At 33.9% G+C, this 25,923-nt stretch overlaps 1 protein-coding gene across 1 annotated transcript; it reads right to left on the bottom strand.

Moving 5' to 3' along the window:
• Positions 1 to 6,693: 6,693 nt before the first annotated feature.
• LOC130719241 (uncharacterized) lies at positions 6,694 to 7,728 on the bottom strand. The gene is made up of 3 exons (XM_057569874.1): positions 7,627 to 7,728; positions 6,866 to 7,133; positions 6,694 to 6,788 (listed from the first exon to the last, which is right to left on the bottom strand). The coding sequence occupies exons 1-3, from the start codon at positions 7,726 to 7,728 to the stop codon at positions 6,694 to 6,696; spliced, it is 465 nt and encodes a 154-aa protein (XP_057425857.1).
• Between the last annotated feature and the right edge of the window lie 18,195 nt (positions 7,729 to 25,923).

Consider the following 25,923-nt stretch of genomic DNA (forward strand, 5'->3'; position numbering starts at 1 on the left):
TGGGACAAATCCACCTCATTGTCACTTTATAACGCCTCAAAAGACGAGACAATCTCGTGGGACAAACCCACCTCATCGCCACTTCAAGCAAGTAAAAACATCTCATACAACTCAGTAGTCACTCAAACAACAATCTCAAATCTAATAATCAAATCAAGATAATCACATGTTATTCATATTATCAACAAGCATAAATCAATCCAATGCATACCAGCTCAGTTCAATGACAGAGACCAGTAAACGGCCGAAGCCTCTCAGAAAACGGAGACACACGTCTCAATAAGTTCACTCGGCCGAAGCCTCCATAAAATATTTTCCCTGTTCAGTACAACAGTTGTAATCAAAGGCCAATCAAATTTAAACATCTTCATCTCAAACGCATGTAGTGCGATAAAAGCATGCAAGACTCAAAGACGCGCTAAAACCGAGTTACCCTTACCTTAGCCAATTTCCTTCCTAAACTGCAACTCAATCCAATCACATCCTTGTTTTCCCGTGTCGGCACGCTTTCTTTTTTGTTATTTGGTTTCGTCGCCAAGCGTTCCCATTGTCCGTACCCTTCATAAGTACATATGCTAAACCTTAGCCTCTAAGGTCATATCTAAAGTTCCAAAATAAGTTTAGCTAATCATTCTAACTCACTTAGGTTAATGCATACGCTTTATGTTTCAAGGACTAAAGTCCAAAGAGAAGATATTTGCGAGTTAAAGAAAGATCCTTCAAAAGCCCATTAGGAAAACAAATCCTCAACTTTTAAGTGATTCAACCCTAGGCCCTTGACAAACACATAATCACGCAAAGGTCCACATCTAAGCGTAAGTTCTTTTTCAACCCTCAATCTTTAATAAATTTATCAAACAAACCCCAAGACTTTTAAAACTCAAGTTTAACCCAAAACTCTTCAACCACTTGTGTCTTAAGTCCAAAGTTTTCCCACAATAAACTTTTAGTCCTCAAACTTAACTTAGGATTTTCATTAGAGAAAAACAAGTTCAGAAGTAATTTTCCAAACCCAAAGCACGTACCATAGTCTCGGCCACACCTACATAACCATGTACAAATTTTCCTTTTTCGCCAAATCTATTTCAAAGCTATTTTTAGCACTTAAAACAACTAATTAAGGCTTAAAACAAAATCCTTAAAACCCCGAAACCACTTAACTCAAAGAAAACAACTTTTTAGAAAACTTAATACATTAAAATGAAACTCTACTCAACCACAACAACCTTTCTAAAGAGATTAGTAAAACATATTACATTATAAATATATATTTTCTTCAGCCAATCAGCAGTAGAAAGAGTTTAAAATATATTTTATATTAAAGTAGACTCTTGGGGCTTTCTAAAAAGTGGTCATATACCTAAAACAGATAAAAGATGAGAGAGTTATGCAATTTTCAAGTCGGAGAACCGAAACAGGAAATTGTCCCCTGCAGGTTCTGTTAGTGACGGAAAAACTGATCTTTGTGATGGAAAAACTGATGCTTGTGACGGAATTCATAACAGAACGTGGTTTTGAAATTTCCAACATGTTCTCAGAACCATAACACTATCTCAAACCATTTTGATTCATCTAAACCCCAGATAAATTTAGAAATCAAATATACAGACATACTAATCAAGAAATTAAGGCTTTTACCAAGGAAAATGAGAAGATGATGGTGAAGGAGCTTAAATCCCTATTTCATGAAATGATCAGATCTTGTTCTAAGAATTTTGAAGCATGTAAATGAAGTTTATCAATCAGAGATAGCAAAGAAAAAGGTTTTACCTCAAGAGAAAGTAAAGTGGCATGGTGATGGTGTCTCCTTGTCATGATATGGATGATGAAGCTTGTTAGAATATGATGCAACATTCTAGAACTTTATAGAAAGTGTGAAAACTAATACTTGTATCTATCAAGAAAATTCTAGAACTTTAGAGAAAAGATTACTAACCATGTATACTAGAGAATTATCCAGAACATGCAAACCAACTACTCATGCCTATAAATAGGCATGTAGTGCATCATTTGTAGTGTGTGGAGGAACACTAAATCCTCTCCACCCAATGTACTCTGCTATGCACCATGAGTAAAAGTCACACGACTTATATTTATTCCAATGGATTTCCCATTCCAATCTATTGCAACTATTTCAAATTGTATCAGTGGTATCAGAGCTACGTTCGGTCATATACTGGGCGTAGTGATACTACTCACCTACAATTTTAAAAATTATCCTTGCACTCTTAACCCACCTCTATACTATTTTAAAGCTATGGCTATATAATATCACTCGACCTTCATCTATCACCATTTGTATTGTTGGTGAAATCTATTATTTAAAAAAATAGCTATAGGCCTCTGAGACTCAAGTTCATCTAGAAGGAGCACACACCTGACTATGACGACGGGTTGGAGGCAAGAAGAATGATTTCTAAGTGAAGCAAGCTACAGTTGCACAATCAACAGCGGAAGCAAAGACAACTAAAAGATCAAATTCGACAACTGCAAGATGAAGAGAACCTAGCAGCTATATTCATAGAGCATTGCTAGGAGCAAGATTCGAAGAGCTCCATGCTATGCGTGGAGTTAGAGAATATTTGGCCTTTGAGGTTCCGCTTGAGTACATGCCCAGGCAATCCAGGTCCAACAAAATGACTCTAGTTGGATTTGATGAGAGGGATAAAATAGCCAACAACAACAAGTCTCATGTCGATGGGTTGGAGGCAAGAAGAATGATCTCTAAGTAAAGCAAGCTACAGTTGCACAATCAACAGCGGAAGCAAAGACAACTATAAGATCAAATTCGACAACTGCAAGATGAAGAGCAGCTAGCAGCTATATTCATAGAGCATTGCTAGGAGCAAGATTCGAAGAGCTCCATGCTATGCGTGGAGTTAGAGAATATTTGGCCTTTGAGGTTCCGCTTGAGTACATGCCCAGGCAATCCAGGTCCAACAAAATGACTCTAGTTGGATTTGATGAGAGGGATAAAATAGCCAACAACAACAAGTCTCATGTCGATGGGTTGGAGGCAAGAAGAATGATCTCTAAGTAAAGCAAGCTACAGTTGCACAATCAACAGCGGAAGCAAAGACAACTATAAGATCAAATTCGACAACTGCAAGATGAAGAGCAGCTAGCAGCTATATTCATAGAGCATTGCTAGGAGCAAGATTCGAAGAGCTCCATGCTATGCGTGGAGTTAGAGAATATTGCATCAAGGAGGAGTGTTAGAATATGATGCAACATTCTAGAACTTTATAGAAAGTGTGAAAACTAATACTTGTATCTATCAAGAAAATTCTAGAACTTTAGAGAAAAGATTACTAACCATGTATACTAGAGAATTATCCAGAACATGCAAACCGACTACTCATGCCTATAGATAGGCATGTAGTGCATCATTTGTAGTGTGTGGAGGAACACTAAATCCTCTCCACCCAATGTACTCTGCTTTGCACCATGAGTAAAAGTCACACGGCTTATATCTATTTCAATGGATTTCCCATTCCAATCTATTGCAACTATTTCAAATTGTATCAAAGCTTGAACAATACCATATGATGAATGGGGCTGTACGTGTTCCTTGTGGTGCTGGCCTCCTCGTGGTGGCCAAGGAGAGAAAGAAGAGGAACGTGATTGTGGTGGCCTCTTGGCTGGACATAACAGCCATGGTGAGGAGGAGGGGCGGTGGTGATGGTGAGGTGCTGCCATGGAGAGGAAGAAAACGTGAAGGTGGTGGCTCATATGGTGCGTGTGGGTGCTGCAACGTGATGGGAAGAAGGAGAAAAAGAGGAAGATGGTGCTGCAACTAAGGAAGAGGAAGAAGTGGGTTTTAGTCAGGGGAAAGTAAGAAGAAAGTGATGTTGAGAAGAACGTGAGGATGTTGCAGAAAATGAAAAAGTGAAGGGTGCTACCATACCACAACATTTAGTTTGGGTATGATACATGAAATGATATGTACCAATTAAAATCAAGTAGGTGGCATTAATTATTCATTTTCTCCTTTTATTTTTTCTATGAAATAAAGATTATTTTTAATTTCATTATTTACTGAATAGTCATCAGTTAATGTATCAATTGAGAATGACCCTCTCCTCCTTCTCCTCCTCTCCTTCCTCAAGCTCATCTTCTTAAAAAAATTCCAGAAATCAAACTTCTTCAAATCCCAAAAAAATTTGAAGAATCAAGCTCTGCGCCAACACCTCCTCCCTAGGCCTCGCATCACCAAATGGACTCGCGTTTTCCAGTGCCAGAACCATCACCCCTCTGTGGATCCCGCACCAACCTCGGCCTTTTCCGCCTAGGCTCCATTTCACGCCTCGACCACCGATCAGGTTCGAAGCCAGAACCGCGATAACCAGAAGATCTGGTAGGAGGAGGAGCAGTAGAAGGAAGAGGTTTCTTACCAGACATCCACTCAATCAACCCTAAACATGCCGCCGAATCCACCACCCTCACCACCTGCGCTGAATCCACCACCACCACCACCTGCGCCGAAACCACCACCTGCATAAGCACCCCTCTAAGTGCTTTTTTAATCTAATTTTGATTTTGGCTGTTCAAAAAAATTTCCTCTTTTTCTCTTTTCCAGATCTGTATTGTGGCTGGGTTTTGGTGTTCATGTTTTCTGTCTTTCTTTTTTCCAGATCTGGATTATGGAAGGTTAAATGAGGTTTTGACTTTGGTAAGAGAGATGTGGATGAAGAAGATGATGATGAAGGATGAATTTCTAGGTTAAGAGGAAGCTTAATCTCTTTTCCTGAATTTGAAAACCCTAAAACAAACAAAAAAGAAATTTCATGAAATTGGGTTACCACTTAACGAAATTACAAAAATGTTAGGACCATAACATAATTAATACAAATATTTTTTTTTTGTTTTTCGATAATTTTTAAAAAGAAAAATAAAGAACCACATTTTTAAGCAATGCATTACTGGAAATTGAAATAAGATAAACATAACAATGACAGCAACATGAACCCTTATTCGAAATTGTAGTCCATGATTAATGATAAACCCTTCATAACCGAGCTTGTTGTCAATTAAGCATATTTGTGCTATAGAACCTAGAAAGGAAGAAAAAATTATTAGTGTAATAATCAGTAACTAATACAAATATAAACTGTGTATAATTTGAAAGTGTAAACTAACCTTATAGAAACGTCATTACACCTTCAAATTAGATGATCAATAACTTGCTTGATATCTTTTTATGCTGTAAAACAATAAAGAGAATACCCATATCAGTTTTTCTATTTCTACCATTTAAATTGAAATTAATTGTAAGATAAATAAACACTTACATGTCAAATATTATCGAAGACTTATTGATACCCTACGTTGCGTGTAGTGTTAGATACAACTCCTTCGTCATCTATGATGAGCATCTTCAACCCTTTTCTAGATTTAACTCTAGAAAGTGCAACATATAGCTGCCCGTGAGTAAAGACAGGCCTTGGCAAATACAGTCCAACATGAGATAAAGATTGCCCCTGACTTTTATTTATAGTCATTGCAAAACATAAAGAAACAGGGAATTGTCTGCGCTGGAATTTGAATGGAATGTCAGAATTAGATGGTGTTAAACTCATCCTTGGAATAAATGTTGTTTCACCCATATTGTTTCCATTTAAAACAGTAGCGACAATTATATATTTAGTCAAAGCATTGACTATCATTCGAGTTCCATTACACAACCTTGTAGCTTGGTCTATGTTTCGAATGAGCATGATAGAGACACCAGCTTTCAGTTTAATTGCATGGTTTGGAATTCCAGAGTATTTGAAATCATTTAAGAATTCAGATGTAAACCATTCTGCATTAACACCCGAATCTTCGTCTGACTTGCACGGAGTATCACAACTCAAATATTCCGTTTCATCACCAGGAATCATTGCTAACAGAAAGTTGTTGATTTCCTCTACACATTCAAGTGTTGGTGCAAGGATCGCTCTTTCTTGAAAGAATGAATTTTTTTTGCAAATTATGTGCAAGTTTTGGATATGCAAAATTAACTAATTCAAGCAACGGTTCCTTACACTGTTCAATAAGAAGATCTGGAGGAAGCTCAATAAGTGTTTCTTCCTCATCAATCGTTTTAACTGTACCATCTCCCACTTGAAGCAACCAATTTGCAAACTCTTTTATTTCTGCTGGTGAAGAAGTCGATGTAGCATTTTGCAATCTCATATTAATAGTCAGCTTCATTACCTTAAAATGCTTCCACAAATATGAAAAATTGATAGCTGAACCGACAATTTCAGAACGACTTCCTTTGGAAATAACTGGAAGTATTTGTCTAAAGTCGCCTCCTAGTACCACAACTTTACCTCCGAATGGAATGTCATAACTATGGGTAGACTGAGTCTTCATAATATCATTAAGAGATCTCTCTAAAGCTTCAAAGCAATGTTTGTTTAACATAGGTGTCTCATCCCAAATAATTAGGCTTGCTTTTCATTCCATAGCTCCATAAACATTTTGGAGACTTGTCTTACCTTTAAAATAAAAATTATGAATGTATGCTATAAATTTTTCACTGCACTTTAGTTATTTGACACCAGATGAAACTTTATAATACCTTTAAAGGGCTTTATTTTGACACAACTCACAGCAACAACAACATTGGTTGCATCAACAGATCCAAGATAACCAACGACCACATCAACATACATTCCAAAAAACGCGCATTCAACCCGAGCCCTATTAAAACGGATGTAAAATAGTAATTATTTTCTGCTTCCCATCATCTTTTTCGAATTCTTGTTCAGCACTTGCACCAGTGAGAATTCCAATCACATCTGCAAAATCATAGCAACATTAATTCAAATCCCAGAACAGTAATTTAAAACTCAAAAGGCCCAAAAAAAGTATATACCTATAAGAAAAGACGTATCAAGATCCTTGAACATTATATTAGATAATGGCACAAAATTGTACGGGCTTAAGTTGATGGCCTTGTTGGGAACCAAGCGCACATATGTATGAATATCAAAGTTGATCTTGAATGGATGCGAGGTTGGTCGGAAATCACGACCGCTTTCACCAACGCCAAAGAACGAAATCTGATATACATGACCCTCACTTAGCAAAGATTGGAATCGGTATATCAGAGTCTTCCTAACGGAAGCATGAATCTTACACCCCTGAAATTCAATGAAAGGAGAACATAAGGGATTTATAGTTTAAGCAAAAAAGGACATAAACCAGTTTTCTTTAGAGGCATCAATGGTGGCGAGATCGTCGATTGCCATTAGAACAAAGTATATTTCAAAGCTAATAGTTGGTGGGAATAAATGATGAAGTTGAAGAATACCAAGAAGTGATTTATATAGGAATTTGAGAATTAGAGTTACTGGTATATTCATCTTAAAAAAAGGAAAAAAAAAACTATTGCCCCTTGATTTGAATTATGCGGAATCAAAGCTTCATATTCATTCTTGACTTGTTTGTAACGAATAATAGCATGGCCATGCGTAATCAAAGCTTCATATTCATTCTTGACTTTTCTGTCACGAATAATAGCATGGCCCTTTAATTCAATTTAATTCATGGTGGAACGAATAATATCATCTATATACTTTAGAAAAGAGGAAGGATGTGAGCCCCACCTCTATGACTTGACACTCCAAGAATTACTCTCCACCACCCCCTCTTTACAGGACAAGTGTCACCTTCTGATTGTTTTGGACCAAAATAGTAGAAGCCCAATCCAATTTCAATTTTTCTATGGAGGTCCATTAATCAAAGAATGATGATTTTGTTTTTATGGTTTTATGACTCCTAATTAATTGCATTCAAAATAATTCCAGCTCTGTGTAAGCATGGAAAATTCGAATTACTTGACTTCTGTTGCAACCAATAAAAACTGAATAATTTTTCTAATATGTTTTAAATGAAATTGAATGCAAATTGTGTAAATGCATTGACCAAATCATTATTAAAATATAATAAAGTGGTGTAAAATTGTTATATAGTATTTGAATTGAAGGCATATTGTGTAAATCAGTAAATGCATTGACCAAAATAACGATTTGTTGTTTATATTTAAATCATTCCTTATTTAAAATATCGGACAATTCAGCGGTTATGGGTTTTGGGAAAAAATGGTGGAATTAATTCAGGTTGCATGGAATGTTCGAATTCTTTCAAATATACATTTAATGCTATTAAAATGAATATATTTTTGTTGAGAATTCAAGTGCGGAGTTGGAGTCCCACATTGGTTAAGTATGAGTGAGGAGAAGACTTTATAAGAGATGTGACCCATAAACCTAATGCCTTAAGGTTTTGTGTTAAGATGTGGTGTTCGAGATCTCTTGGTGCTTTTCTCCCCGGCTCATGGGCTCCCCTGTCTCCACTATTAAAAATATATATATTTTTACAGTTGTCAGCGCGTCCTTTATATTCTTGGATTAGGGATACGTATTAGTATGATAATGATAATAGTCTTATTATGGGACAATGATTAAAATTAATTATAAAAAATTAAAAGTTATTTAATTTTTTACTATTCATCTTCTTTTTATTATCTTTTGTTTTCTTTCCAATCCTATTTTAATTTTAATTCAAATTTAAAATAATTATGCTTTATATCCTTATCAATATTTGCTTACTCATTTCAAAAGTAAAAATAAATTGTGGTCAAGGATATTAATATATAATCAATTCTATTTTTTTTAAAGGAAACCAATTCTCATTTTACTTGAAGAACAACATGAATTCGAACAACATGATATTATTCGAACATTTTAATAGCATTAAATGTATATTTGAAAGAATTTGAACATTCCATGCAACCTGAATTAATTCCACCATTTTTTCCCAAAACCCATAACCGCTGAATTGTCCGATATTTTAAATAAGGAATGATTTAAATATGAACAACAAATCGTTATTTTGGTCAATGCATTTACTGATTTACACAATATGCCTTCAATTCAAATACTATATAACAATTTTACACCACTTAATTATATTTTAATAATGATTTGGTCAATGCATTTACACAATTTGCATTCAATTTCATTTAAAACATATTAGGAAAATTATTCAGTTTTTATTGGTTGCAACAGAAGTCAAGTAATTCGAATTTTCCATGCTTACACAGAGCTAGAATTATTTTGAATGCAATTAATTAGGAGTCATAAAACCATAAAAACAAAATCATCATTCTTTGATTAATGGACCTCCATAGAAAAATTGAAATTGGATTGAGCTTCTACTATTTTGGTCCAAAACAATCAGAATGTGACACTTGTCCTGTAAAGAGGGGGGGTGGTGGAGAGTAATTCTTGGAGTGCCAAGTCATAGAGGTGGGGCTCACATCCTTCCTCTTTTCTAACGTATATAGATTTTGGGGTCTTACAGTAATGAACAATACTAGTGTGATGACCCGTGCGTTGCATGGAGATTTTAAGTTGTTCATTTTTTTATATGTATTAATTAATTTAAATTGATTTAAATTGTGATAGTATGCATCTTGTTTTTAAGAAAACGTGATAGTATGTATCTTACGTGTTAGTTATGTTGTTTAATAGAAAAATTTCCAATACGTAAATTGAATAATTTACTCAGAAAAAAAATTAATACATGTTCGTTCAATACAACAAACGTTAATTTTCCTATGCACCAAAAAAATACAACAAACCTTAATTTTTACCCCTGCGTTGCACGGAAAAATACGATATTGTACTGAGTCATATTGAGATACTAATAATGAAAGTAATGAATGCACGATCATAATAAAAATTTAAATATTTCAAAAACATAAATTGAGACACTCAATTATTATGTTTTGTACTAATACACCCATTTAATAAACGTGGGGTTTCCTTCCGTGCTAGTGCTTAAGGTCCATTCAGCAAACATTAGGTCCTGTTTGAGAAAACAACTTAATTAAGCGCTAGTGCTTAAGGTCCATACAACACCCATTCAGGGAAGGGGCGACGCTGGCACGCAGAAGGAAACCCTAGCAGAGGAGTATAGCAAAGAAATCAATAACCAATGCTAAAATTAGCATTTGCTGTATGGGTGATGTATGAACCTTAAGCACTAACACAGAAGGAAACCCCACGTTTAAAATTAATGTTTGGACCTTAACATTAATTCCCAAAAAAATACAACAAACATTAATTTTAAAAGATAAGTTAGTGCTTAAGGTCCCACCACGTGACTAAATAATATGATTCTCTCTTTGTATTTAGGTCCTGTTTGGGAAAACAGCTTAATCAAGCGCTTATGGTCATAAGTGTTTATGACATAAGCGCTCATTTATAACCTATTTTAAAATATTTATTGAAATAAATTGAAAATAAGCTATATATAAGGATACGCTCTTTTTCATAAGCTCTTATTAGTAGCTTATGAAAATAAGTCATAAACTGACAAAAGCGTTTATGCTATCAGACAAGTTCAAATAAGTTCTTCCAAACGGGGCCTTAGGTGGGTGTTTGTCTAGCTTTTGACCTCTTCTAGAACTTTCAGTGTCCTTCTCTCTTTGGTTCCTCCCTTCGTGGGCTAGGGCCTTGGGCCTTTAGTCAATGAACCTATTACCTTTAACAAAAAAAAGTTAATGAAATGGGGTCTTATGTTTTGATTTTGCAAAATTAGCCCCTTTTTTCCAAGTTAAGTATATCAAACGTGATATTATTGAAACTTCCTAAAAAATTAATTGCAAAAGATAAAAGAGAGTCGCCATTTATGTGATTCTGTACCTGTAATCTAGGATTGGAGTTCAAAAATCCGTGTAGGAAATGTATATGTAGATACCTAAATAACAGCTTCTTATTGTAATATTTTGCTGCTATAATTCACAAACTACCAAATTTGTCCATTTCTAATACTAAATGGACAATGAGTTTTTCCTTCCACGTTGTGAGTCGGTGAGCACCAAGTATATATTCAAGCATGTATTCAAAGTTCATTGAGATAAAAACCTTGTTTTTATGAAACAAAATGTTATTCAAAATATTTATGATCCTTGAGAAACATCACTCTAAAGGAGGGTAAAAAGAAAACCAAAACAAAACTAACACCTCAAGTGTATCAACCATCTAAAGTGAAACAGACAACATATAAAAATAGAAGAATTAATAATTGATAGCCAAGCTACTGCAAAACCCAAATAGCATTGAATCAGATTTTAAGAATTCACTTCCAACTCCATCTTGAAGATGAAGTTCTCTAAAGAAAACACTCAACCTTAACAAAGCCTTTAATTCATCAAATTGACCCTTGATATCAATAATATAGTATCAATTCTCTTAGGAAAATAATCATGTAACTTAATTTACAATATGATATATTTGGAAGAAACTGTTATTTTTTCCTCCCCTATCTAATAATTATATTAATGTGAGCTTGATACTTCATAAGGAGAGTGAGATTGTAAGACTCAACATACCTCCAATGTAGAACATGCCGCATGCAAATTACAATTGTAATAAATAACATAACCGGATAAATATAAAAAAAACTAAATATAAAGAAATGAATAGTGGATTGGATAATAAGGATATGTACCTATCAAAGAAGTCTGATCAGCAAACTTTTCTATCACTTCCGCAAACGGCACGAGCTTGAAAAATGTTTTGGAATCCCGAATTCTAATCATGATAGCTTTGTATTGCCGATGAAATTTAATCTGTACTTATTCATAAAGACCTTAAACCGACCATCAAAATTAACAACCAAAATAACTTGAAACATGCGCATGAGATCACTTCTAATCGTAGCATGCATTGTCCCGCACTACGTATAAGATAATAACTTGATTAGTTTGTAACCATTTAGAAAAAAACATTATATAAACTGTATAAACTGAACGAAAGATACCTTCTCATCAAGTAGTATCATCTCAGTGGTTGTAGCTTTGGCGCAGTCTTTGAAATCTAAACAATTTCACTTCCTGAAAACTCTGGCTCTGACTCTCCAGTCCAACTTCCCAGGCTTAATTTCAGATAAAAGAGTAAACTTATTAGACATTGTAACAAAAGGTGTAAGGTATAGAGAAGAAACATATTCAGTGTTTGATAAAGGATGATGGAGAAACAAAGAAACCAACTATTATATAGAATGTAGTATGATTTAAGGAAGAAATAAGGAGTGATTTAGATAAATTAATTCAATTAACGTTGACATGATTTAAGGAAGAATTAAGGTGGACAAAAATACGGTTCAAATAGAAAAAAGGAATTTGTCAAAACATTGTCATTGGTGAAAATAGATAAAACAGATTTTGTTCACCAACAAAACACAATAGGAAATTAATTAATACTAATTATTTCCAAAAAAAATACTAATCATTACGAATTGACTGATAAAATTTAAATGATGATTTATATTTTGGTTGTCTATTTATAAGAGCAATTAAAATTAATGCCATGTGGTTTCATGAGAAAAAAAGTTTGACTCACCTTCATGTAAAAAGATATTGACTACATTTAATACTCTCTATATCAATATTCACTCTTTAAAAAAATGATTGTATTTTTTTTGAACGAATAAGTGATTGTAGTTGTACTTTTTTTTGGGTCAAATAGTAGTTGTACTTTGGTACTTGCACTTTTTAAGTCAACATCAAGATATACGCGCACACTTTAATTAGTTTTCCTTACTTTCAAAAATAAAATTTATGCTATGTTTGGAATACGTATATTTGTAATTATTTTAACCCAAAAAGTTACTTTAAAAAAAAAACCCAAAAAGTTAACATATTCCTCTTCTTTTAGATTGAAAACAAAAATAATTTTAGTTTCTATTATCTTTATAATATGATTATGAGTTGATTTATATATTCCTTACAATTTGAATTCTATCAATTTGATTCTTATAAATTTAAACTGACAATACAAATTAAATAATTATCAACTTCAATCTTGGTATTTAAAGTTTTCAAAATTGTCTAATTATATATCTTGCAATATTTTTTACTAATATTTTATAGATTTTTTAAAATTTATTTCTAAAAGTTATCCAATTTTTTAAAACTGGAGCGAAAAAAAAAACAGTTATTCCTATCAATTGTGGGTATCTAAAATAGGAATCTTTTATTTGTTTATTATTAAATTCTTATAATACTCTAAAGATTTCTTTTTTAAATTTCCATTAATATCATTTATAATTTATTAATATGTTTCCCTAAAAAAATTATTAATATGCATTGATTAAATTATTAAAAAATAATTAATCATAGACATTAACAATAGGAAATTCATTAATACTAATTATTTCCAAAAAAAATACTAATCATTACGAATTGACTGATAAAATTTAAATGATGATTTATATTTTGGTTGTCTATTTATAAGAGCAATTAAAATTAATGCCATGTGGTTTCATGAGAAAAAAAGTTTGACTCACCTTCATGTGAAAAGATATTGACTACATTTAATACTCTCTATATCAATATTCACTCTTAAAATAAATGATTGTATTTTTTTTGAACGAATAAGTGATTGTAGTTGTACTTTTTTTTGGGTCAAATAGTAGTTGTACTTTGATACTTGCACTTTTTAAGTCAACATCGAGATATACGCGCACACTTTAATTAGTTTTCCTTACTTTCAAAAATAAAATTTATGCTATGTTTGGAATACGTATATTTGTAGTTATTTTAACCCAAAAAGTTACTTAAAAAAAAACCCAAAAAGTTAACATATTCCTCTTCTTTTAGATTGAAAACAAAAATACTTTTAGTTTCTATTATCTTTATAATATGATTATGAGTTGATTTATATATTCCTTACAATTTGAATTCTATCAATTTGATTCTTATAAATTTAAACTGACAATACAAATTAAATAATTATCAACTTCAATCTTGGTATTTAAAGTTTTCAAAATTGTCTAATTATATATCTTGCAATATTTTTTACTAATATTTTAGAGATTTTTTAAACTTTATTTCTAAAAGTTATCCAATTTTTTAAAACTGGAGCGGAAAAAAAAAACAGTTATTCCCATCAATTGTGGGTATCTAAAATAGGAATTTTTTATTTGTTTATTATTAAATTCTTATAATACTCTAAAGATTTCTTTTTTAAATTTCCATTAATATCATTTATAATTTATTAATATGTTTCCCTAAAAAAATTATTAATATGCATTGATTAAATTATTAAAAAATAATTAATCATAGACATTAACAATAGGAAATTCATTAATACTAATAATTTCCAAAAAAAAATACTAATCATTACGAATTGACTGATAAAATTTAAATGATGATTTATATTTTGGTTGTCTATTTATAAGAGCAATTAAAATTAATGCCATGTGGTTTCATGAGAAAAAAAGTTTGACTCACCTTCATGTGAAAAGATATTGACTACATTTAATACTCTCTATATCAATATTCACTCTTAAAATAAATGATTGTATTTTTTTTTTGAACGAATAAGTGATTGTAGTTGTACTTTTTTTGGGTCAAATAGTAGTTGTACTTTGATACTTGCACTTTTTAAGTCAACATCGAGATATACGCGCACACTTTAATTAGTTTTCCTTACTTTCAAAAATAAAATTTATGCTATGTTTGGAATACGTATATTTGTAGTTATTTTAACCCAAAAAGTTACTTAAAAAAAAACCCAAAAAGTTAACATATTCCTCTTCTTTTATATTGAAAACAAAAATACTTTTAGTTTCTATTATCTTTATAATATGATTATGAGTTGATTTATATATTCCTTACAATTTGAATTCTATCAATTTGATTCTTATAAATTTAAACTGACAATACAAATTAAATAATTATCAACTTCAATCTTGGTATTTAAAGTTTTCAAAATTGTCTAATTATATATCTTGCAATATTTTTTACTAATATTTTAGAGATTTTTTAAACTTTATTTCTAAAAGTTATCCAATTTTTTAAAACTGGAGCGGAAAAAAAAAACAGTTATTCCCATCAATTGTGGGTATCTAAAATAGGAATTTTTTATTTGTTTATTATTAAATTCTTATAATACTCTAAAGATTTCTTTTTTAAATTTCCATTAATATCATTTATAATTTATTAATATGTTTCCCTAAAAAAATTATTAATATGCATTGATTAAATTATTAAAAAATAATTAATCATAGACATTAACAATAGGAAATTCATTAATACTAATAATTTCCAAAAAAAAATACTAATCATTACGAATTGACTGATAAAATTTAAATGATGATTTATATTTTGGTTGTCTATTTATAAGAGCAATTAAAATTAATGCCATGTGGTTTCATGAGAAAAAAAGTTTGACTCACCTTCATGTGAAAAGATATTGACTACATTTAATACTCTCTATATCAATATTCACTCTTAAAATAAATGATTGTATTTTTTTTTTGAACGAATAAGTGATTGTAGTTGTACTTTTTTTGGGTCAAATAGTAGTTGTACTTTGATACTTGCACTTTTTAAGTCAACATCGAGATATACGCGCACACTTTAATTAGTTTTCCTTACTTTCAAAAATAAAATTTATGCTATGTTTGGAATACGTATATTTGTAGTTATTTTAACCCAAAAAGTTACTTAAAAAAAAACCCAAAAAGTTAACATATTCCTCTTCTTTTATATTGAAAACAAAAATACTTTTAGTTTCTATTATCTTTATAATATGATTATGAGTTGATTTATATATTCCTTACAATTTGAATTCTATCAATTTGATTCTTATAAATTTAAACTGACAATACAAATTAAATAATTATCAACTTCAATCTTGGTATTTAAAGTTTTCAAAATTGTCTAATTATATATCTTGCAATATTTTTTACTAATATTTTAGAGATTTTTTAAAATTTATTTCTAAAAGTTATCCAATTTTTTAAAATTGGAGCGAAAAAAAAAAAACAGTTATTCCCATCAATTGTGGGTATCTAAAATAGGAATTTTTTATTTGTTTATTATTAAATTCTTATAATACTCTAAAAATTTCTTTTTTAAATTTCCATTAATATCATTTATAATTTATTAATATGTTTCCCTAAAAAAATTATTAATATGCATTGATTAAATTATTAAAAAATAATTAATCATAGACATTAATTAATTTTAATTGCATTGACTTTAGTTATGGATTGAAGTCATTAAGTTGAACGACTATATTGAAGGAAATTCGAATTTCAAATATAAATTGAATATGGTCTTTTATCTCTAATATGTTTTAAGAAAAGAATTTTTTTTTTTAAAAGAATGTTAACTATAAACTTAAACATGAATAAAAATTAATGAACGAAATATATTTTAAATTTGTAATGGTATTAATTATATTCACCAATTATAGGTTTTTATTGGAGTCATTATTTCAATTATAAGGGATTTAATGTTTGATTGATTGATTGATTGATTGATTTATGGACTAATTAATTTCGACCAATCAAAATTAAAAGACTTAGACCAATCAACAATAGCCATGTGAAAATTCAATGAAAACAACCAATAAAATGCTGACATTTGGAAATTATAAAGCAATATGGCCCACTTTGGTGGATGAGCCTTATATATTATTAAGATTAGGTAGGGTAGTAACTAGTAATTATTGGTGTCAAAAAGTAAAAATCTTTAGAAAGAAATAAATGAAGAGAAAAATGTAAGGTAGTATTGACTATTGACTAGTATTGAGTAAGAAAGGTTCACATGAAACAGCACACACCGTATCAGTCCTAAAAACTCAAAATCGCTCTTTTTTTGAAAACCCAGTTGTTTTCACTTCACTAGTTCCTAGGTTTGTGTTTGGTTGTTTGCCTATATAAGCACACCACCAAACACGGTACCAAACACCCTCTTCTGTTTCTGATCTTTCAATTTCTTTCAGTCTTCTGTGTTCTTTCACTCTTCTTCTGTTTGTCGAAAATCTTTTCCTTAAGGTACGTTTATCTTTTTTATTTTATTTTTTATTTTCCCTTCATTCATTTCTTTGTTTCTCACTCTCTCATTACCGGATTGAGGTTTCCTCCCATTGATCATAGGTTTCTACTCTGATTTCCTTTAAACCTTCGAGGTTTTTATTGCAATGCATCTTCTCACTACAATATTTGTTTTTAGTGTTGTATTGGCTCGCATCTCACAATTTCTTCTTTTCTCTTGATGTATATTGTGTTCACGAAGGTGGCTCTTTAATTAAAAACAAATTGGTGGTGTAATGTAGTCCCTAATGTATTTTTGTTTCCTTTGTCTATATATATATTACATGATATCCGAAATTATTTTTTTTATTTATTGAAAAAAATATACTGTTTTTGTGATTAAATTTGATGGTTTTATATTGGTTCATCCTATTGATCATAGATTAAGATGAGATATTGTATTTGAGGATGCAAATTCAGGAGTTCCTAACTGAGTTGATGTAGGTGTTGCGTATAGTTCCGTGGAACATTGAAATGCAAGCAATGAGATTATCAAAAGCTTCCGTTCCAGATGAAGTTTGTGGATGGGATAATCCAGTATACCAAAGAGTCAAAAGCCTAAAACGTGGAAAATCAGTGAAAAGGTTTATCATTTTTTTTCCTCTCAACTGGAAAGTTCTCTCTCTTTATCCGTAGTCGTTAGTTATTTTATTTTTATTAAGTGACTAAGCTACCTACAACAAGGTTTAGAAATGTAGACTATACCTTCATGTACAAAGAAAGGTTTCACTAATTTATTAGCATCATTGAATTTTTATATTAATTTAAAAAATTAATATAAAACACAATTACAATTGAATTTATTTATTTAAACTAAAATTTTCAATTACATAGATTTAAAACAATTAAGATAAATTACCGCATTACCTAGTTTTTGCAATTCCAATACCATGATTGATTTCATATGATTAATTAAGAAAAATTAAATATTATGTAAAATAAATCTAAATCGATTAAATTTTTTTTTATAGAAATTAATATAATTTATAAATTATTTTTATTTCATATTTATTTAGGATAAAATAAATGAAAATATATGGCAAATCACTTTCACTCGAATTTTAAAAAACATATTTTAAAAATTATAAATATATTTTTAAATAAAAACATACCACTACATATTAATGAAAGTATATTAATGCATAATATTTTTATAGAAATTTCAGTAATATAATTAATTTTTTATATTAATTTAAACAAGAACTTATATACTAAAAAAATTCTACCTTACTAAAATTTCTACTTATGGAACTATAGAAAACTGCTTTTCAAAAAAAAAACAAAATACTATAGAAAATTAAATCAATTATACTATTTTTTTTGAAATTAAATCAATTATACCCATTTATTCAAATCAGTATTATCCAAGAATTTATTGTGAATACGTATCAGGGAATATATTGTTTTCCTAATTCAAATTATTAATCATTAAATACTAATCATCAATCATTAATCATTAATATATTAATCACTACTTTGAATCTTCTTATCTAATGTAGCTCTTGAAAAGGTAGACACTCCATACACACAAACATCAATAATGTTTGGTGGTATCTACTCCTTAATTTGAAGGAGGGGAAAGAAATAGTCTAAAGAGTATTAATATATGTGATATATAATATAATTTTATAGAAAGAGATGAAAAAAGAAAAAATGACATCACTATTGGGTATTTTGACTTATATTTTCTTCTGTAATTCATCAGGATGAAAATAAAGAATGGCTTAATTGCAACTTTGGTCCCTGACATTTACAAAAGCCACGATTTTGGTCCCTCACCTAATTTAATTACAAAAATCGTCCCTCACCTAACACTTCGTGAACAACGTTGGTCCAACCGTCAATTTTTTAACGGAAGAAGCTTACGTGGCGTCTGAAAGCTTATGTGGAAGTGCCACTGGCGTCAGAATCGATTTTTCCTCTCCTCTAGGCTGTTTTTTTTATCTCATAGTGAAGCTTTGCTGTTGGGAGGCCTAGTTGTTGGAACGCTGGGATTGAGGTTGTGTGCTATTCCTCTGAGTTTTTTTGTTGTTTTTTCCTCTGAGATGTAGAGGCATGTGCCTCCCTCTCTCCAGTGGCACTTCCACCTAAGTTTTCAAACACCACATAAGCTTCTTCCGTTAAAAAATTGACGGTCGGACCAACTTTGTTCACAGAGTGTTAGGTGAGGGACGATTTTTGTAATTAAATTATGTGAGGGACCAAAATCGTGGCTTTTATAAATGTCAGGGACCAAAGTTGCAATTAAGCCATAAAGAATTATAAAGAAGAAGTATTACAACTACAACCAGACTGGTCGACGATGCCCATAGAGATGTTGGAGCAGATTTGCAAGCTTCTAACTATTCCAAATCAGGCTCGATTCATTACCGTGTGCAAGAGTTGGCTTTCTGCTAACACCTCCAAGAAAGCCAACCATTGGATCCCTGACGCACCATGGCTTGTTAGTAACGATTACACCAACACTCAGTTTCAGGTAATGGGTCTTGATTTATAAACATCGAAGTTGTACATACACACCATATACATCACATTTTTCACTCTATACCTCTTTCCATCATATCATATCATACGTCACAAATCAAAATATTATATTCCTTACATGTATCTCATTTCTTTGTCTCCCCAATGAAATGAGGCCATATCAATTTAGTACCTACTACCTATGTCAGTTTATAATTGTCTAATCCATGCACATCAATTGTAACACCCCGATTTCGGTGGCGTCACTTTAGTAACCAAAAGAAATACTTAAGCGGAAAAAACGTGAATTATTTTTTTTCGACAATATAACTAAAGACAGAAAGCAATAAACTTCCCAACGAAAGATAAAAGAAACTACTATACAACTAGATATACATGCCTCGCTAAATACAACCACGTCACGAGTAACCTCCAGTGACGGGTGACAGAAAGAGAGTAACGCCCGAAGGCAATATGTACAGTCCAAGGTAAAAATACTGTGTCCGCAACACTAAACCTCAAAATCTGAGAACAAGTTGGCCCAGCGGCCTAAGAAAAGACCCCCTAAATCCAACCAGCTCTCTGTGATCTCCATAGGAAACCACACAAAAAGCTACCGGTAGGAAACTACCCTGTCCCCAAAACTGAAGCATGACGGTCAGAGCATCGACACTACTCCTACACTAATCCCTACCCGAGGAGCCCACACTAGCACTCGATCCTACATGCTAGCGCGGTCGTCATCCGAATCTGCATCCAGGACGACTAAGTCGACATACTCAACACTGCCCTCTCTGTCCACCCTAATGCGCTCCTGCACTGGCCTCTCGGGCTCGGGGCCCGGAACGAGATCCGCGACGACAGCAGCAGCAGTAGACGGACTAGACTCCGTCGAAGCCCCACCTACTGGCACCTCCTCAGAGGGGTCCTCATCATCCGAAGGGGATGGTGGCGGTGGAGGTCCTCCCAAGCCGGGTCCACAGTGTACACCTGGAGGCAGGTTGAAGCTCACTATGTGCCTCCTCATCACCCCCTCCGTCAAGCGTCCGAATCGGTCGACACGGTCCTCCATGACCCGACCGGTGTAGGTCGCACGGTGGCCCTCGGGATCGACCACCCATGCACCTGGGTCGTCTTGATCAAGCATCTCGTACCTGGTCCCCCCCGAGGGGCTGACCATGGTAAACCAATCCCCCATACTCATCTGACAAATGGCGTAGTCCGCCCAAACACACACAGCAGACGCGAGGGTCAACTCCAAAGAATTATATAATTAATAAAACCAGATATAATTATAGGATAATAAATACTTGCCTCTCAGGCTTATAAGTTTTGGGATAGCTTCCTAGGGTTGCATGTATCACAATGAATATAAAGAACCATAATAACAAGTAGCATGCCTCAAAAATAGGATAAACAGTTACCAATCACACTCAGCAACTAAGTCAGCATGTATGTTGCATGAAATGCAATGCTGGGTAACAAAATGCATTCCGGAAGAAGGATGGACACCATCGAGTCAGCCCTAACACCGGCCAAAGTGGGACCATTCCGCTCGGGCGTCTCTTACACCACACAAAAGTAGTCAGATCAGCAGTGAACCCGTAGGTCTGCCATTCCGTCTGCTACTGAGGACCACCGTAGTGTCCTAAATATGGAAATCCGGGTCTTATGACCATTTTGGAATCCACCGAGGTCCGGTATCACGCCGTGTATTAACCTCAAAATGAGTGCATGAATGCAAGTGATTAGCCAAACAACGTCTCCGACCTCACCCGACACGTCGCCACGTGTTCTAGATAACTTAAAGTCTCTAAAAGAATACCCTAAGGTAAATGTCGATTCTGCGACAAAATACAATTAATCATAAACAAAAGAGTGCAACCACTCACGACAACTCTTCGAGTCATCAATGCTCTCACGAAGTCTCACGCTTCTGTGGAGTCTCACACATTCACAAAGTCTCACGCTTCAGTGAAGTTTTATGCTTTCACAAGGTCTCACGCCTCAGTGAATTTACACACTTGCACGAAGTCTCACGCTTCAATGAAGTTTCATGCTGTTCACGAGGTCTCACGCCTCAGTGAAGATCCATGCTTTCCACAAGGTCTCACGCCTCAGTGGAGTATCACGCATTCACAAGGTCTCACACCTCCGTGAAGCTTCTCGGCTCATCCCTTGGATGGCTAAACAAACTGCTCCCAGAGCGAATGAGTATCAACATACCCAGAACTCGCAATCTTCTCAACACTTGGATCCGACGACACTTCTCGTTCTCCAAAACTAAACTTCAATCCAAAGCTTGCATCCGAGATTGTTATCTTTATTTAAAGGTTTAGAGGTTGTTTAATATCTTATGAATTTTCTTTGTAAAAATAGCTCCTTTTTAGTCTTATCGTATTCCCTATGAGTTTCAAAGTTCCCATAATCCCAAGTAATTCCCTGAGAAGGTCTCGATCCATTGGAGCATGACAAGGTCCGAACTCCGTTCGTCCTTTTAAAACTCTCTCAAAATCTCATAAAAATTTGGCATGACCTGCCCGTAAACCTCACTCTTCAGAATCTCAGGTACAAGTGGAATAGCATAAATAAAACAGCTCAGTCAAAAGCATAAACAGCATATTCCAACACATCCTAAGTTAACCATGTAGCACATAGCATGTGAATCACTTAGCACACAATATCATGGCATCAATTACTCAACAAGGTCGGCCGAAGCCTCAGAGAACAATTCAGACATTTAGCAATTAAGTGCATAACACATAAATCAAGTCGAACTTGTCGACACCTAAAGCATTATCTAGTAATTCAGAGAGTAGCCCTCACCAGTGGGTCTTCCAGCTTCTTCCTCAAAATGTTCTTCAAGCTCTTCTCCTTGATCTCTGGGAATCTCCTCAAACGAACCTTAAGCAAAAATCACAGAAATCCACACCAAGAGTCAGAAACTCAGCAATCAAAGAGTCCTAGGGTTACACGGTACACTACTACCTCCGTGGTACGACAATCTAACGCGTTAAGACAAGTTTTCGAAAAATCGGATTCTCCCCCCCCCCTTGATATAGCTCTCGGCCACTTCCTTTAATTGGGAGGGTCGATTTTTCTTCGATCAAACTTGGTTCCTAGGTTAACATAAGCCGTAACTAAGACGGTTCTAGGCTCGGAAAAATTTTCGGATCGAAAACTGATATAGGGGTAGTTTGGTCATTATTTTTAGCTCAAAATTTCAAAATTGGATTTTTGAAAAACAAATTGGATGGGGACGTCCACAACGACGTTTATGACGACAAATCCTACTAGCACTAAGCCAAGTCGATAGATTAGAGCGTAAAGGTTGCGACTTTGCCGAGAAATGGGTATTTAAGGTAGAAATTGATCCCGGCGGCATTTCGTCGACATTCGACAAAATCTAATCCGCAGAACACGCTCAGGAGCATGCAGGGAAGAAGTTTAGACACTGAAATCAGCGTATTTGAACAGTTTTTCAAAAACCTCAAAATTTTGAACTCAGAAAGTCGTAGGAGAAGTGGACAGAAACGACGATTCGAAGGAGAGTATAGTTTACCTACCTCGAGGTCTTCGATTAGTGACGATCGGTGAAGCAAACGGGCAAGAAACGACGAAGATCCGGCTCTCTCTCTCTCTCTCTAGGTGCTCGCGGGTTTGGGGAGGGGAAATGGGTATTTTTTTTGCAAAAAATCTAATTTTCAAGCTATTTATAGGTTTTGGAAAAAGCGGAAAAAAGATTTTTTTGCGATTCCGATTTTTCCTGCGCGTTCCTCTGCGCATTCTAAGATAGGTTCTGGCGACAGAATTCCAGAACTCAAAACAGGATTCTTGGAATTAAACCAAAAGATCCAAAATCGGCATAAGTCGGTGTAAGTCGGATTATCCCGAAAAACTACTTTTTGCAGTGATCGTCGGATGAGAAAACTTCCTTCTGAAGAAAGATTAGGAATGATGAGAGAAATAGGAGAATGCGGGTGGAATCTTCTTTTGCAGCTCCGAATAGAAAAAGTCTTCATCGTCTGTCGATCTTAGGTTTTCTCGAACTATCAGGGATTCCGTTTCGGCAAACTTCCGAGAATTGGAATTTGACGTTCGTACTTTCCAGGATTTCGCATCGAAATGATTGTTTAAGGAAGGAAAAGAGTGTAAGACCCAAGTTTTTAAGCTTAGGATCAGTGGAAGAGATTTCCATTTACGATTAGGGTTGATGTATTGTGAAGGGAAACCTGAACTAGAGTTTACCAAATGAAATAAATTTATGAAGGAGAAAGTTCAGGAAAAGTCAAAGGATTACATCATGATCGATAAAAGTTATAGCACGATCGTTATACGCTTAAACCTAGGTCAGAAACCCTAGTATATAGCTGATTTTCACTTTTAGGCACGACGGAAGTTAATTCCAAAAATCTTCAGAGAAATGTTAGAACTTCTCTTTTTCCATATATCACAATCATTTCGAGGCGAAACTCTAGGATCTACGAACGTCCGATTCCAATCATCGGAAGTTTGCCGAAACCGAATCCCTGGTATTTCAAAACCCTAGAATTTCTCGACAATAAAGACTTTATCTATTCAGAGCTTCAAATGGATATTCTACACGCGTACACCCATTTCTCTTGATGATTTCAATCTTTCTTCAGAAGGAAGTTTTCCATTCCGACATTCGATGCAAAAAGCAACTTATCGGGTAAAATAGTTTTACACCGACTTTGCACCGACTTTGCATTAGTTGCCAAAAATACAAGGAGACATCTTCTTAGCTTAGGAATTCCTTTGCCAAAACCTATCTTAGAATTCATGGAGAATGATGCCGGAAAAATCAGATTCGCGAAACTTTCATTTTCCCGCGAATTACCATTTTCTATATATAGCAAGCAAGTGAGAAAAAAACACAACTCCTCCATTTTCCCTCTCAAGGCCGCGAGTTCATCAAGGAAGAAGGAGAAGAAGATTTTGTTCAATCCTTGCTTGATCGTTGATTAATCAGTTGCTGCTTCAAGGTTTCGAGGTATAGTCGCTAATCCTTACCTCCGATCGCTTTTTCCATAGCTTTTCTGTAGAGTTTTCTGAGCTGATAGTTTATGAGTTTTTGCAAAACTATCCCGAATCTTTCATTTCTGATTCTAAACCTCTTCCTTATGCGCCCAAGATCACTTCTGCCGGGTTAGATTTTCCGTTATGTCGCCGGAATTCTGCCGGAATCAATTTGAGCCTAAAATACCCATTTTTGGAGTTTTTGAGGTAAAGCTTCAACCTTTAGGCTAAAAACTATCGCCTTAGCTTAGTGTTAGTAGGATTAGTTGTCATAAACGTCGTTGGTGACGTCCCTGCAAAATTTTATTTTTGGGATTTCAGTTTTGAAAATCCTAAGTTAAAAATCATGACCAAAATACCCCTGCGACAGTTTTTGATCCGATAATTTTTCCGAGTTCAGAATACCCTTAGTTACGGCTTATGAAAGCATAGGAACCAAGTTTGATCGAAGAAAAATCGAACCCCACAATTAACCAAAGTGGCCGAGCCCTATTAGGGGGAAGGAGGAAAATTTCCTTTTCCGAAAACTTGTCTTTTCGCGCTAGATTATCGTACCTCGGAGTATGTATTGCTTCGTGTAACCTTAGTAAGTATCGATAGCTTAGTTTTCGATAGATTCTGATAGTATTTCTGTGACTTTGCTTTAAAGGAACTTTTGAGGAATTTCCTGAGGAGCAACGCTTTGCTTGTGAGGAAGAGTTAGAAGATAATCCTGGAGAATCTGCAGGTGAGGGCTTCTCACTGAATCTCTAGTTAATGCTTAGGGTCGATGTTTCGACATTGTTTACTGTTTATGCACTGGAATTGTGTGTGATTGGAAAATGTTTTCTGAGGCTTCGGCTGACAATGTAGATGATTCATCTACTGAATGTTTTTGAGATTGTCTTACATGCTATGTGCTATGTGTGTAATCTAGGATGTGTGGTGCATGCTTTATATGCTAAGTGCTAAGTGTTTATGATGCGATTTATTGATATATGACATGTTGTTGATTGTGATGATTTAAATATGCTCTGTACTGGAATCTTAGATTCTGAATGGTGAGATTAGCGGGCAGGTCATGCCGATTTTATTTTGAGAGTTTGGAGAAAGTTTGATAGGACGAACGAGGTTCGGGCCTTAATTTTGTTTAGTGGATCGAGACCTCCTCTGGAAGCGACTTGGGATTGGGAGACCCTGCAAATGTATAAGACTTGCGATAAGACAAAAGGGAATCTATTTAATAAAGAAAATTCATAAGACCTTAAATAACCTCAAAATCTTTAAGTAATGATAACAACCTCGAAGGAAGGCATTGGAAGTCAAATCATAGTTTTGGAAAAGCGAGGAGTGTCGTCGGATCCAAGTGTTGAGGAGTTTGGTAAGTTCTGAGTATGTTGGTACTCCTTCGCTCGTTGAGCAGTTTGATAGCCATCCAAGGGATGAGCCGAGAAGCTTCACTGAGGCGTGAGACCTTGTGAATGCGGGATACTCCACTGAGGCGTGAGACCTTGTGGAAAGCATGGAACTCCACTGAGGCGTGAGACCTTG

Source organism: Lotus japonicus, chromosome 5, assembly GCF_012489685.1.
Source record: "Lotus japonicus ecotype B-129 chromosome 5, LjGifu_v1.2".
Classification (NCBI taxonomy): Eukaryota; Viridiplantae; Streptophyta; class Magnoliopsida; order Fabales; family Fabaceae; genus Lotus; species Lotus japonicus.

Bases quoted from the DNA above. Each gene is read 5' to 3' on its own strand.
- LOC130719241 (XM_057569874.1), bottom strand. From the start codon at position 7,728: ATGGACCTCCATAGAAAAATTGAAATTGGATTGGGCTTCTACTATTTT. The intron at 7,134-7,626 runs GTAATTCTTGGA...ATTGAATTTCAG, and splicing joins TAAAGAGGGGGTGGTGGAGA to GGGTGTAAGATTCATGCTTC. The intron at 6,789-6,865 runs GTATATACTTTT...ATGATTTTGCAG, and splicing joins TGATACGTCTTTTCTTATAG to ATGTGATTGGAATTCTCACT.